At 38.3% G+C, this 15,050-nt stretch overlaps 1 protein-coding gene across 1 annotated transcript in view; it reads left to right on the top strand.

Annotated features, from left to right (window-relative positions):
* The window catches only part of LOC141325937 (protein kinase C epsilon type-like), an 81,472-nt gene extending 67,299 nt beyond the window's left edge, over nucleotides 1-14,173 (top strand). Inside the window, exons 3-6 of the mRNA XM_073834657.1 lie at nucleotides 7,219-7,381; nucleotides 10,192-10,226; nucleotides 10,917-11,005; nucleotides 13,979-14,173. Coding sequence (XP_073690758.1) covers nucleotides 7,219-7,381; nucleotides 10,192-10,226; nucleotides 10,917-11,005; nucleotides 13,979-14,173 — 482 coding nt within the window. The remainder of the gene's footprint in view (nucleotides 1-7,218; nucleotides 7,382-10,191; nucleotides 10,227-10,916; nucleotides 11,006-13,978) is intronic.
* The last annotated feature ends 877 nt before the right edge of the window (nucleotides 14,174-15,050 follow it).

The following is a 15,050-nucleotide window of genomic DNA, read 5'->3' as shown; positions in this document are numbered from 1 at the left end:
TGCAAGGTGTATGTAAACTTGTGGGTGAATTTTGCATCTGATGTCCCCTTTAAGAGGAGAACTCTGATAAGAGTTGATTTTCTATGATCTTAAGGCTTCTTATGGCAGTAGTTTTTCACTGATGGATTGTGGTTTGGTGAATGCGTGCCGAGCTTTTCTCACCCTCACGGAGTGTTAATGAGTGAGAGCTGATAAATGACCAGCCATATCCTACTGAGATAGTATGAGCCACCGCATCTGTTTCTCCTCTCTCTCTTTTTCCCCCCTCTCTCTCTCTCTCTCTCTCTCTCTCTCTCTCTCTCTCAGCTGAGAGGAGGATGTGGGTGATACATATGAGAGCAACTCACTTCAGTCTCCTCTGAGACTAGACAGACGCCACCGGTCCATTGTCCTTAGATGGTGATTAGAACAGGACCAGCCCTGGAACTGCTGCACATATATTAATCATTCAGACTCAAACTCACTGCAGAGTGTTTTTAAACGTGAAGCGTGTCGTTCTTTAATATTCCAATACTGTAAATTCTACAACTATAAGTAAACTCTTGGTGGGTTGATTTCCCAAAAAAGTGTTAAACCTGTCTCTGCAGCACTGTTTGTCTGTTTGTTTGTTTTCTTTGCACACAAAAAATACTCTCATAGCTTCAAAAAATGAATGGTTAAACCACTGATGCCACAAGGACTATTTTAACAATGTCTTTACTACCTTTCTGAGCCTTGAATGTCTCTATGCAGGCTCAGAAAGCTCTCAGATTTCATTAAAAATATCTTAATTTGTCTTCTGAAGATGAACAAAGGTCTTACGGGTTTGGTACAACATGAGGGTGAGAAATTAATGACAGAACTTTCATTTTGGGTGAACTAAAACGTCTAAAACGCAATTGCCCTTATGTTTTGTTGGTACAATATGCATCACACAGAGTCAGTGTGAATGAAAGGCCAAAACCCTCAGAGAAATATGCATTTTCAAATTTACCCAGATTAATTTGGATGTAGCTTTATATGCTTACTGTATCATTGTTATTTGAAGCAATATTGAAGCAAATAACTGAGATTTGTAAATATAATTATGCATGATGTTTAGTTCATGTTCACTGAATGCTAGAGGCCTGTTCTCCTTCATCTTCTCATCTATCTACTGATCAAAGGTTTTTTTTTCTGTGCGTAGCAGTGTTCCCCGACTTGGGTTTCTTTTTCTATTGGCAAAATAGCTGGAGCTTTCAAAAAAACATATACAATGGCTTTATTAATAACAGGAGATGACCGTTGGGCTGCCAGTTTGTCACAACTCGCGTTGTCGTTTTGTGAGTTGGAGCCCAGCCTCTGTCCTTCTCTTTCTCTCAGGGCTGAGAAGTGTGATTGCAGCAGATGGATACATTGACATAAGGGAATACTCAGGAGTGATCACAGTTCTCATCCTCCACAGAGAGAAGGAGAAGAAGAGAAAGAAAAAAAGAGTGCAGCTCCTCCCCTGTGGCCTTGTTTCCTTTCCTAGTGAGAGCGTCTGACAGCTCTTCAATATGGTGCCTTTGTCACAGTCGTGCCCCCCGGTTTATTGATCACTGCCTCCGCTTGGCCCCTCATAACACACAAACAAATGTACACACATACAGCTAATGGATTAATCTGGACAAAAATGAAATATTTGTATTTAATCTGACATAATATGGTGAGAAGATTATGACAGTGTTTTAATTTTGAATGAACAGTTCCCATATATGTACAGAAAACTCTCAGTTTATACTCTTAAAAAGAAAGGTTCTTCACTGGCATCAATGGGTCTATGAATAACCTTAAACATCTATATACCTTTCGAATGCATAAAAGGTTCTTTATAGTCGAAAAGGGTTTTTTAGATTTTTAAAATGTTCTTTAAAATGGTTCTTTTAACAAATAGTTCTGTGGCATCACTGCAAAAACACCCTTTTGGAACCTTTGTTTTTAAGAGTGTAAGTTATTACATAGATTGAAAAGTACTGCTAACATGATATTCTATATATGGTAACAAATGCACTCTTACAGGTATGTTATGATTACTTTATACTGCAAACAACAGTGTTGAAAATAAGGGGATCTATAAAGTGAATAGTATTTGACTGGTTATGAGGTGGAGACTCTCCCCTTGTAGAATAACACTTTTTTTCAAGGCTACTGAAAGGACTTGATCCTAGGACTGGGCAATATGCAGATGTTTATAAAAAAATTAATCTCTAATATTGATAGATTTTTTTATATCTAGATGATTATAAGTATGATAAAAGTCTGCATGTAAGTGTGAGTGTGTCTAAGTGAATGAGTGGTGTAGTTTCAACCAATGCACATACTGACGGATGGTGATGCTTGTGGTGTTTTCAACGTCTGTTGTCTCAACATGTGAGGACATGAACACACATACTTCATCTCCAGAGCTGCTCCCCCGAGAGTCACATCATGAGCATTTCACAGTTTCATTTGATTAAAACTACTGTCATATTATATACACACAGAAACTGAATGATCTTCATGATAACCCACCAAAATAAAAGTATGGTTCAACTGGCAATCGTTTAGCTCGCTCACGTAATGTAACCACATGTATTCTATAACAGGAAATACATATCGTTTTAATGACATATGTCATTATTACGAAAACAATATGTCATTTAACAAGAAAATATGTCATTTTAACTAGATAATTATGTTTTAACACAAAACGAACCCCTGTCGAACTGTTAGTTTTGGTTTAGTCATTGAATGCCCATATTTGGTGTTCCTGTCATTTGTGTTATTCCCATCACCTGTCTATGTCTCGTTAACCTGTCTTTATTAGTTTGGTTTGTGTTCAGTGTTCTGGTGTTGAGCTACAAGGTTACCTAGTGTGTGCATGCGCTGTCTGTGAATTGCCCTGCCTGTGGATTATTATTAAAGACTTTGCATTTGTTTCACCTTCGTGTTGCGCCTGAAAAACAACTGTTTTTAACGACTTGTTTTAAAATGTTAAAATTACATAACATTTTTTTTTTTTACGAGAAAAGATGTTAAAACTACATAACATCTCGTTATTACGAGAAAAGATGTCGTTAAAACAACATAATATCTTGTTATCATGAGAAAAGATGGCACTAAAATTACATATCGTTATTATGAGAAAAGACGGAGTTAAAACAACATAACATCTTGTTATTACAAGATGAGATATTTTTTAAGAGAAAAGATGTTAAAATGACACTTCTCGTTATTACAAGAAAATATGTAGTTTTAACGAGAAAAGATGCTTAGATGTTGCTTTAACAAGATGCTTAGATGTCATTTTAATGAGAAAAGATGACGTTAAATGACATCTCGGTATTACAAGAAAAGATGTTTTAATGAGAAAATATGCCTAGTGTCACGTATCTGGTCTATCCTGTCTTCATGAACTCTTGCACCACACTTCATGGACTTCATTCCCCACAAGCCACTGCTCTAATCACTGCATTCACCTGCTCTCACTTTACTGATTACTGCTCACAGCTGCACCTCATCACACTGTCTGCATTTAAGCCACTCACACACACAGCCACCTGGCGAAGTCTTATTGTTCCTATGGTCGTAATTCTAAGCGTTTCTTTCTGTGTTGGATTTCCCGTGTATGACTCTGGACTGTGTACCCCGTTATTGATTCCTGCTGCCTGCCATTGCGACCATTGCTTGAGTATTGAACTGTTTCCCGGATTACCTACGTTGTTCCTGTTTTCTGGTGTTTACTCTTGCCTGTTGACACATCTCAATAAATGCTGCAAATGGATCCGCACGTCTCAGTCTGACTCCCTGTTACAGAAGACTTCGCCCAGTAAGGATCCAGCGGCTTTATGGTGTCATTCGGTTCCAGCATGAATCCCATGGTACAGATCATGCTTCTCAAGCAGGGTGAGCGGACAATCAAGGATTATGTCATGGCCTTCATCGAATTGGCAAATCTGTCGTCAATGGATGAGATTTGCCTAATGATTTTTTTTCGTGGAGGACTCTCAGAGCCATTGGCTTCCCACATGCCAAATTTTGAACCAGACTGGACTCTGCACTATTACATGGATCTGGCTCTTTTGTTGTGTGGCTCTCCGTTTACTGTGGGTGAGGTTGAGCCACAGCACAAGATGGCTACCCCCAAGTCAGAGTCTCCGCTGCCAGAGCGCCCTCCAGGGACCGCGCCACCAGAGCGCCCTCCAGTGACCGCTCGCTCAGAGCCTGCTCTTCCAGAGTCTCCGCTGGAGACGCCCAGCCCTCCTGAGTCTCCGCTGGGGTCGTCCAGTTCTCCAGAGCCCGCTCTTCAAGAGCGCCGTCCAGAGCCCGCTCCTCAAGAGCGTCGTCCAGAGCCCGCTCCTCAAGACAGCCTTCCAGGGCCTCCGCTGGTTCCGCCCAGCCTTCCAGAGCCTCCGCTGGTTCCGCCCAGCCTTCCAGAGCCTCCGCTGGTTCAGCCCAGCCTTCCAGAGCCTTTGCTGGTCCCGCCCGGCCTTCCAGAGCCTCCGCTGGTCCTGCCCGGCCTTCCAGAGCCTCCGCTGGTCCCGCCCGGCCTTCCAGAGCCTCCGCTGGTTCCGCCCGGCCTTCCAGAGCCTCTGCTGGTTCAGCCCAGTCTTCCAGAGCCTCCGCTGGTTCCATCCAGTCGTCCTGAGATTCCTGTCTGCCCGGTTCTGGTCACGGAGGCCATGTATGGACTGTGTGGGTTCCCACCCGCCCTCCCTGCTGCTCCAGTCCCGCCACCTCTGTCTCCTGACAGTCCCTCTGCTCACCCACATCCCACCTTCGGTGCAGAGGACTTGCCGTGGGACTGCCAGTCTCCATCGGTGTCCAGACTGAAGGATCCCTCACCATCACCTCCAGTCTCAGAGTCCTGGACTCCACCTCAGCCCTCCGACCCTGCGGCTCCACCCCGGCTCTGTGCTCCCTCGTCTCCGTTGTCGGCCATCGGCCCACCAGCTCCTCCGGGCTCCATCGTCTCTCCAGGCTCCGCCCCGGTCAGTCGTCGCCCCACCTTCGCCTCTGGACTCTACTCCTCCGGCTGCGCCTCGTCACTCCGTCCTGCGACGACTGACCGGGGCGGAGCCGGAGAGACGATGGAGCCCGGAGGAGCTGCGTACCTCCGGACCTCCATCTCCGCCGGGGTCGCCAGAGCCTTGGGTTCCGCCTTGGTCCTCCGGATCCTCTGTGTCGCCCAGGACCATCGACTCTCCGGTTCCGCCTCGGGCTCCACTGGCTCCACCTCCGTCGGTCGGCCCCAGGCAGGAGCCAACCCTTCCTCCACCATGGCTTCTCCCTCCGTCGGCTCCGCCTCAGTTCGTGGTTCCAGTACCCCTACATGGACCTGGCCCTCCATCCCTCCCCCTGTTCCGCCTCCGCTCCACCACCCTCCAGGTTGTATTAGGTGGTTAGAGCGTCTGGAAGCCGCTCCTTGGGGAGGGGCTCTGTCACGTATCTGGTCTATCCTGTCTTCATGAACTCTTGCACCACACTTCATGGACTTCATTCCCCACAAGCCACTGCTCTAATCACTGCATTCACCTGCTCTCACTTTACTGATTACTGCTCACAGCTGCACCTCATCACACTGTCTGCATTTAAGCCACTCACACACAGCCACCTGGCGAAGTCTTATTGTTCCTATGGTCGTAATTCTAAGCGTTTCTTTCTGTGTTGGATTTCCCGTGTATGACTCTGGACTGTGTACCCCGTTATTGATTCCTGCTGCCTGCCATTGCGACCATTGCTTGAGTATTGAACTGTTTCCCGGATTACCTACGTTGTTCCTGTTTTCTGGTGTTTACTCTTGCCTGTTGACACATCTCAATAAATGCTGCAAATGGATCCGCACGTCTCAGTCTGACCCTTCTTGTGACACCTAGATGTCATTTGAATGAAATTTTTTTTTTAAATGACTGATTATTAAGAGAAAAGATGGCGGTTTAACGAGAAAAAATGTTAAAACAACATAATATCTCGTTAATACGAGAAAAGATCTAATTTTAACAAGAAAAGATGTTAAAATGACATATCTCATTATTATAAGAAAAGATGTTGTTAAAAGTAGAAAAGATGGCGGTTTAACGAGAAAAGATGTTAAAACAACATAATATCTCATTATTACGAGAAAAGATTTAATTTTAACAAGAAAAGATGTTAAAACGACATAGCATTTCGTTATAATGACATAATTCAGTGGAAAAAATAATGTGTCACCGTAGTACAGCACCGTATTTGTCAATAATAAAAATGCAATGTTTTGTTGTAAATTATATCTTAATTTAAAATAAATTATTTATTAGACACAATTTTTTAAATCAATGAATAAATAAATGAATATTAAAGCGTATTTTATGGGGCCTTAAATGAAAATGTAGCTTACTCTGTGCACTCTGTGTACTCTATGATTTTAAATGTGAATTCATTTCCCAGTCACATTTTCTTGGTAAACAAATGTTACTTACACTATCATAAAAAAAAATCTATTTTATATTTTTAAAATTAACAATGTAATTAATATTCTGTTTATTAAAGCCATGTATGAATCTCATCAGGTTAGTGTTTTTAAGCATTTTCTGAACTTATATTCAGCTAATCTTTTAACTATTTTTGTATTTTTTGAATCATTAGTCATCAAAACTCAGTAAATATTAGTCACAGACACGAAGGTTTGATTACTGATTAAGCTGATTACTCACTAAAAACTCCCACAGATCACGTTTTCAGGCCATTTTAAGTCTTATTTTGATGTAACAAAGTGGTTATATATGTTTGAGTTGTCTACTTACTTTTTTAAATTAGTATTTTCATTAACCGTGATCGCAGAACGTGCACAAACACAAGAGGCAGGATTTATTGCATGAACCAATCCGAACTGAACATAACCAATCATATTCAATCATAGGCTTTGCCTCCTCTCACGTGACTTTCCACCATTCATTCTCAATTACCCCCCACCAAACTCACCGCACACTTTAGGGTGTCTGTTAAAACTCAATGGGCTCAGGGGAGGTGAGAGAGACGCAGACTACCACTGTAACTTTACCTGCTAGTGTCCTTCTTGAACAGTGTTTAACAATGAGATTTTTTTTTCATCCAATAATTCGAGGAGGCACTGCTTGTGTTGCCTCCTCTGAGGAATCACCCCTACAGTAGAAATTGTTGTACCTGAATGAATGAGACTATGTGAATGAGTGCACAATGTTGAGTAATATATTGAGTAATGGTTGTAAATGTGTTTTGCAGCAGGAAGCTGTGAGAATGAGGAGCGTGTATTTCGTGAACGCATGCGTCCCAGGAAGAGGCAGGGAGCTGTCCGGAGGAGGGTGCATCAAGTCAACGGACACAAGTTCATGGCCACCTACCTGAGACAGCCCACCTACTGCTCGCACTGCCGCGACTTCATCTGGTGAGTCCCGTCGCCTGATATTTACAGCCTTGTAGCGTGCCGTTTGTACAGCTGTGTGTGTTGGTAAATCTGCGTCTGAGTTTTGACAAAACCAGTGTACACTGTCCCTCCTCACGGGCGGTTTACCCTGAGTGGGCTGCGTTTCCATGGTAACGACAGGAAAAGCCCTGTGGCTCAGAGCGACGGCGCTACAGTAAGAGCGTATTGAGTGCGTCTGGCCTCCTCCACACTGCGCAAGAACACCGCCGTGCACAGGCACGCTGTGTCCCGCCTCTCTAGAGAACAGAGGAATATGGCTGTTTTAAAAGATGCGTGTGTGTAAAACTGAAGGCAGAATTCAACTGAAATCAACAGTTATTAAAGGTTCACCCTAAAATGAACACTTCGTGAAAATGTACTCACCCTCAGGCCATCCAAGATGTAGGCGAGTTTGTTTCCTCATAGGAGGAGATTTGGAGAAATTTAGCATTACATCACTTGTTCACCGATGGATCCTCTGCAGTGAATGGGTGCCGTCAGAATGAGAGTCCAAACAGCTGATTAAAACACCACAATAATCCACAATTAATCAACACAAATACAGTCCATCAGTTAACGTCTTGAAGTGAAAAGCTGTGTGTTTGTAAGAAACAGATCCAACAGAACTTGATATGAGCTGAGGACATGTGAGAGGACAACAGGAAATGGACTTTTAAAAAGACAATGTAAAGTAAAAATGCCACGACTATGAATTATTTTTTTTTTACAAACATGCAGCTTTTCACTTCACAAGACCTTCATTGAACAATTGGAGTGGTTTGGATTACTTGTGGATGATTGTGATGTTCTTACCAGCTGTTTTTATTCTCATTCTGACGGCACCCATTCACTGCAGAGGATTCGTTGGTGATGATACATTTCTCCAAGTCTGTTTTGATAAAGAAACAAACTCATTTACATCTTGGATGGTCTGAGGGTGAGTAAACTTACTTTTTCATAATCATATGTGACCCTGGTCCACAAAACCAGTCTTAAGTAGCATGGGTATATTTGTAGCAATAGCCAAAAATACATTGTATGTGTCTTCTATGCCAAAAATCATTAGGATATTAAGTAAAGATCATGTTCCATTAAGATATTTAGTTAATTTCGTACCATAAATATATCAAAACGTATTTTTTGATTAGTAAAATGCGTTGCTAAGAACTTCATTTAGATAACTTTAAGGGCGATTTTCTCAATATTTAGATTTTTTTGGCGCCCTCAAATTCCAGATTTTCAAATAATTGTATCTCAGCCAAATATTGTCCTATCCTAACAAACCATACATCAATAGAAAGCGTATTTATTCAGCTTTCAGATATTTGCAGTATGGTCTCATTTGATAACCTTAGTTAATGAATGAGCAAATATGACTAACTAACAATGAGCAATATATTTTCTATATACTATGAGCAATTCATTATTTATCAAATGTATTAATATTTTTAATGTCAATAAAATGTAATTGCTAAAAATGTTTTAGTAAATGTTGAAATTAAACTAATAAAGGGGACCCGGGGTATTAAGTTCATTATTTTATTTTCCGTCAGATTATCAGTATTTTATTTTCCGAGTTTTGTTGCAATTAAAATAGCTACAGGTAGTGCCAGTAGCTCACCAAATGCAATCATTTTACATATTTTACATTTTCCATAGTCCAAAACAATGTAGATTTTTAAAATAACAATATCAGTAATGTAATGACATAAGTGAGCTATGTTTATCTAAATTACTCTCACTCTTTTTCTTATTAATCAAGAATTACATTTGATGCCACTGACAATAATTTTGTCACAGAGAGATTCTTTCCTCACATACATATAATGTGTGTTAATATACAGGAATATATATATTTATTTTTGATCATATATATATATATATATATATATATATATATATATATATATATATATATATTCATCAGCTGTCAGCTGTTACTCCAGTCTTCAGTGTCACATGATCCTTTAGATCCTTTATATTTTTGCAACCTGTGATACTTTTTTTTAGGATTCTTTGATCAATAAAGGTTAAAAAGAACAGCATTTATTTAAAATATAAAGGTTTTCTAACAATATACACTACTGTTAAAAATTTGGGGTCAGTACATTTTCATTCTTTCTTTATTTTTTATTTTTTTAAAAAGATCACTTTTATTCACCAAGGATGTTTTAAATTGATAAAAAAAAAAAGTGATAGCAAAGACTTATATTGTTAGAAAAGATTTGTATTTTGAATAAATGCTGTTCTTTTTAACTTGTTATTCATCAAAGAATCCTGAAATACAGAATTACAGGTTCCAGAAAATATTTGGCATCACAACTGTTTCCAACCTTGATAATAAAAAGTATTAAATCAGCATATTTGAATTTCTGGAGGATCATGTGACACTTAAGACTGGATTAATGGCTGATGAAAATTCAGCTTTGCATCACAGGAATAAATTATATTTTAAGGTATATTAAAATAAAAATCATTATTTTAAATTGTAATAACAATTTTGCAATATTACTGTTTTTTTAGTATTTTTGATCAAATAAATGCAGCCTTGATGAGCATAAGAGACTTCTTTAAAAAAAATTACAAGTCTTACTGATCCCAAACTTTTGAGCGGCAGTGTATATATACACACATATATACTACGTTTTTCGTTTTGTGTTCCATTTTTTTATGTTCAGTGTTTGTTTGTTCATTAATTAAAAACTAATCCATAGTATATTAATACATGCTGGTGTTTTCAGTGTCACTGTACAAGATTAACAAAAACTGATCTTTCTTCCTTCTCTTCACAGGGGTGTTTTAGGAAAGCAAGGGTATCAGTGCCAAGGTAGGAAAATACTTATATTTCTTCATGTCAGATGTTTTTGTTCAACAACATAGAAAGTTTTTTAGTTCTTCAAAATAAATCTAAATCTAAAGCAACAACGCTCATGTTCACATCTTTCTTTCTTCAGTCAAAAAGAAATACGGTTTTTGAGGAAAACATTCCAGGATTTTTCTCCATATAGTGGACTTAAATGGTTTGTTAACCGGTTGAAGGTCCAAATTACAGTTTCAGTGCAGCTTCAAAGGGCTCTACACAATCCCAGCCAAGGAATAAGGGTCTTATCTAGTGAAACAATTGGTCATTTTCTAAAAAATATATATAAATTTATATATTTTTAACCACAAATGTATCACAACAACACCAAGTGTCACTAAGAAGTCAATATGACTCATGCACTATAATCCACAGATCAACATTTTCTTAAAAGTTCTCCTCTGTTTTCCACAGAATAAAACAACATCATGCATGGGGCGTAAAAAATGACAAAGTTTTATTTTTAGATGAACTATTCCTTTAAGCAGTGACTATAGCTCACAATCTAAAAAATGAAGGAAACTACTGCCAGACAGGAACCTCCTAAAATATCATATCTATACTGTAGCCCATGCATTCTTATCTATGTCCCCAAAGTAATACATCAGAAAAGTCAACTAAAGCTGATCTCATCTCCTTCTTGTCTCTGTTGATCAGTGTGTACCTGTGTAGTTCATAAACGCTGCCACGAGCTGATCATCACGAAATGTGCGGGTCTGAAGAAACAGGAGGACACCACAGAGGAGGTGAGAGGAACCTGCAGAAAATCAGATTTAATATCTCAGTTATCACTAATAAGAGTGAAATAGCAACTTCTACGTATGTTTCCCGCTTTTAAGATGGTTCTTCTGAGGAAAAAATAAACAAATATAGCTGCTAGCAGCAATTACCGGGGTTCAAGCATTTAAGGCCTTTATGGCTTCTATGCTGTTAGGGTGTGGGCCAACATGAAATAAATGGCTGACACCAGAACACATCCATGATGGAGAATATGATTTTATTGAGTTTGAGTTTAAACCTAGGACTAGTTCACCAAAGTGTGTTTTTTAAATAATCTCAAATACTGTATTAAAAGAGCAGTTTGATTGGCAACAGTGGTCCTAGAGGCATATCATACGATATGAAGATATAGTGTATATGTGAATATATGGACGTTTTATTGCGATTTTAGTTCTTTTACAATATCATGTTTTTGATACCTTTTTAACTGTTATAGCGCCACCTATGGTCCGATCTTCATGTAACTTTGCATGCCTGTTAAGAGTCATCTGGTACATGTTTTCACCAATTTTTGTAAAGTTTTGAGTTTTTGTTTAGGTTCTATAGGCGTTTGGGTATGTATGTGGCCAAGCCCCTTTTTAAAATGACCCCGTTATAGCTAACCAAAGGTTTTTAACATAATTGAGAATAATTCATGAACAATTTGATTGACAGCAATGGTTCTTGAGGCAAAGTTGTTCAGCATGAGGGGATCTACCAAATGCTATGCACATTGTGTGGATGTGTGAAACACCACGTGATTACAGAGGCAAAAAATCTTGTTAGCGCCAACTACCATGCTGAAAAAAACAGCTAAAACCAGCCTTGGCTGGTTGGCTGGTTTTAGCTGGTCAGCAGGCTGGTTTTAGAGGGATTTTGGGCACATTCCCAGCCTGGCCAGGCTGGTCTTAGCTGGTCAGGCTGGGAAACCACCAGCTAAAACCAGCCTGACCAGCCTGGCCAGGCAGGGAGACCAGCTAAAACCAGCTACTTCCAGCCTAAACCAGTTAAGACCAGCCAACCAGCCTAGGCTGGTTTTAGCTTTTTTTTCAGCAGGGTAGAGGCCGATATCTTTCAAAATTCTTACAGACCTTTAGGGCCATGAGTCGAACATGCCCACCGAGTTTTGTTCTGATCGACCTCCGTTAAACTTGTCAAATAGGTGTTTAAATTCATTGGCTGATGGCGGCCATGTTTTTTGAGATACACCAGTGTCCTCATAGACACTTGTGCCACTTTGGACCAAGACACTGCATAGCAATTTTCAAGTCGATTGGACCAACGGTGTATTTATAGCCGTTTATAGGTGTTTTCCCATCTTATAGCGCCACCAAGTGGCAGAGCTGCACAATTTTTTTTTGTTTGACCAAAGATTGAGCTTATACACGTGTACCGAGTTTAGTGAAGATATCTCATTCTGTTCAAGAGTTATAGCTAAATGTAGCAATCGGCTAACATTAGCATAGAACGTTTTGGCATTCCTATCCGACAGTGAGTCGAAATTTCATCTTTTTTATGATAATTATTGATATTCAGTGTCCAGAGAATATTTCTGCATTGGTTTGGTTCCGATCGGGCGAAAAACCTAAGACAAGTTTGCAAAAATAGGTTTCGGATATAAGTCCATTTTTCGGGGACAACCGTACGTCGTTGCTCAAAAATTCTATTTGTGTATGCAAGGAATGCAACAATGTAAAGTTTTTGAGTCTACGACAAACAGTGTACAAGCTAAGGCCAAAAATGTCTAAAATTTTGTTTTTTTGCACTGTAGCGCCACCTTTAGGCCGATTGGGGCGAGCCTTTGGGAGTAGCGAGCAATACTACTACGATCTGACCGAGTTTCAGCTTTCTAGGACTTACAGTTTGGGCTGCACGATTAGTTTTACCAGAGAAAAATAATAATAAAAGAAAAATCCTTACAATTACAATAGGGTTTTAGTACTATGTGCTCCTACCCCTAATAAATCTCTAACATCTCAAGTTTCAAACTGTGTACAAATGTTCATATACCAATGATTGGATTCAAATGTCAGTGATTTCAGTATGAGGGTCAAAAACGATTCGTCTTTGAACCATGAACTCAGATTTCTTTTCAAATTTGATCTAAGAGTTATGTTATCCATAAGTCAACAGTGTAATATTATTCTACTTAATTTGAGGAAATATCCAGTAAATCTCCTGAGCTAAAGAGCAACACCTTAGCAATAAATCTTGGATCTGGCATGAGATATTGTGCTATGATTTTAATGTTAGCAACTGTGTAGTCTTTATCAGCGCTTGTTTATAAAAAAATCACTGCGTTCTGCAGCTTCACGTGTTTTAAAATGCTTGTGATTGCTGCATAGACATCTTCCTGATAGGGATGGGCATATCGATCCTAAAGTATCGATATATCGATACTGATGCGAGTTTCGAAAGTATCGATACTCAAATTAAAAATATCGATACTAAGGTGTGTTTTATTTACCAGTGATTTTGTTTATTTAACAAAAAGCAAGGCGTACAATGTGCATTGAATTGTACGTATAACCTATGTTAGGGAATAACTGTGCACGATATAACAATTTTCCTACTCATCTGAACGCACGCAGATGTTGCAAGAGAGAACCAATCAATCACAGAGAGCATTCACCCTTCAGACAGTGCATTCAAACAGGGCTGCGTTTCCCAAAAGTATCATAAGAAAGCATTGATGCTTTTGGGAACGGCAGCCCAAAACAATGCTTATCAGAGGACCGAAAATAAAAACATGTTTAAGCTATTTCACAATAAACAAACTGAAATTGTAGCCTACATAATTTGTGCAATTACATTTCTTTAAATTAACACTTAAAGTTCATTGATCATGTTTTGTATTAATGTTAATAGTTAATTGGTTGCATATTAAATGTTAAAATGCATTTCAAATATAAAGTTGTATTGCCCATCCCTACTTCCTGATCTTCTATCGCCCTCTGCAGGTGGGATCTCAGCGCTTCAGCGTCAATATGCCTCATAAGTTCAGTATTCACAACTACAAAGTCCTGACGTTCTGTGACCACTGCGGTTCCTTACTGTGGGGCCTGCTGCGGCAAGGGCTTCAGTGCAAAGGTGAGAGTGGCATGCTGGGAAATGTAGTTCTCCCAGGAAAAGCTTGGAATATCAGAGAAATGTAAATTTATTGATAATTTCATGGAATTTTTGCATAATTTCCTGTAGTCAGTGCACATTTTTCTAGTGCTATGTTGTGCAAAAATATTTTTGTAGGCTATATTTTTGAGTGCTTGAGTAAAACTGCCCATTAGTCTTATTGTTTAGCCTATTATTTAATATATTAATTAGAAAAATTGTAATTGACTTATAGATGAAAATGTTTACAGAAATTTATGATTTTTTAAAAATAAATATAAATAAATAAATATAGCTATAGATAATACATTCAGAGCTTACAGTACTATAATAGTCCAGTGTTATTTTAGTATAATTTGGATACTCTATATTATTTTTATTTTTTTAAATATTTTGTCTTTTATTTTTTATTAAAATTTAAATTTTAGTTTGTTGAGTGTTTTTTTATGTCATTTTAAAAATAGTTTTATTTTTAATTTCATTTTTAATAGTTTTAGTTATTTTAGTACAGCAAATTTAAATGAAAATGGCAAATGTTGCCTTGGTAACTGACTTACGAATGAAAATGTGTCCAGAAATTTCTTCTAAATTATTTTGAAATATAAATAAATACAAATAAATTCATTAAAAAGGCTTTCAGAGCTTTCTCAATTATGAATATATATATATATATATATATATATATATATATATATATATATATATATATATATATATATATATATATATATATATTATAACCTAGTGCTGTTTTAGTATAATTTGGATATTGCTTTAGCTTTTATTAATAGTTCAGTTTTTAATTTTTTTGTTTAAATTGAAAATAAAATGTAAACAGTAGTTTGTTGAGTGGTTTTGTCATTTTTATTATTATTATTTTACATTTTAAAGTTTTTATTTATTTTTGAATTTTAATTTTGGTTG

The sequence above is a fragment of the Garra rufa genome, chromosome 2 (assembly GCF_049309525.1).
Source record: "Garra rufa chromosome 2, GarRuf1.0, whole genome shotgun sequence".
Classification (NCBI taxonomy): Eukaryota; Metazoa; Chordata; class Actinopteri; order Cypriniformes; family Cyprinidae; genus Garra; species Garra rufa.
This window is presented reverse-complemented; position numbering and strand designations above follow the sequence as displayed.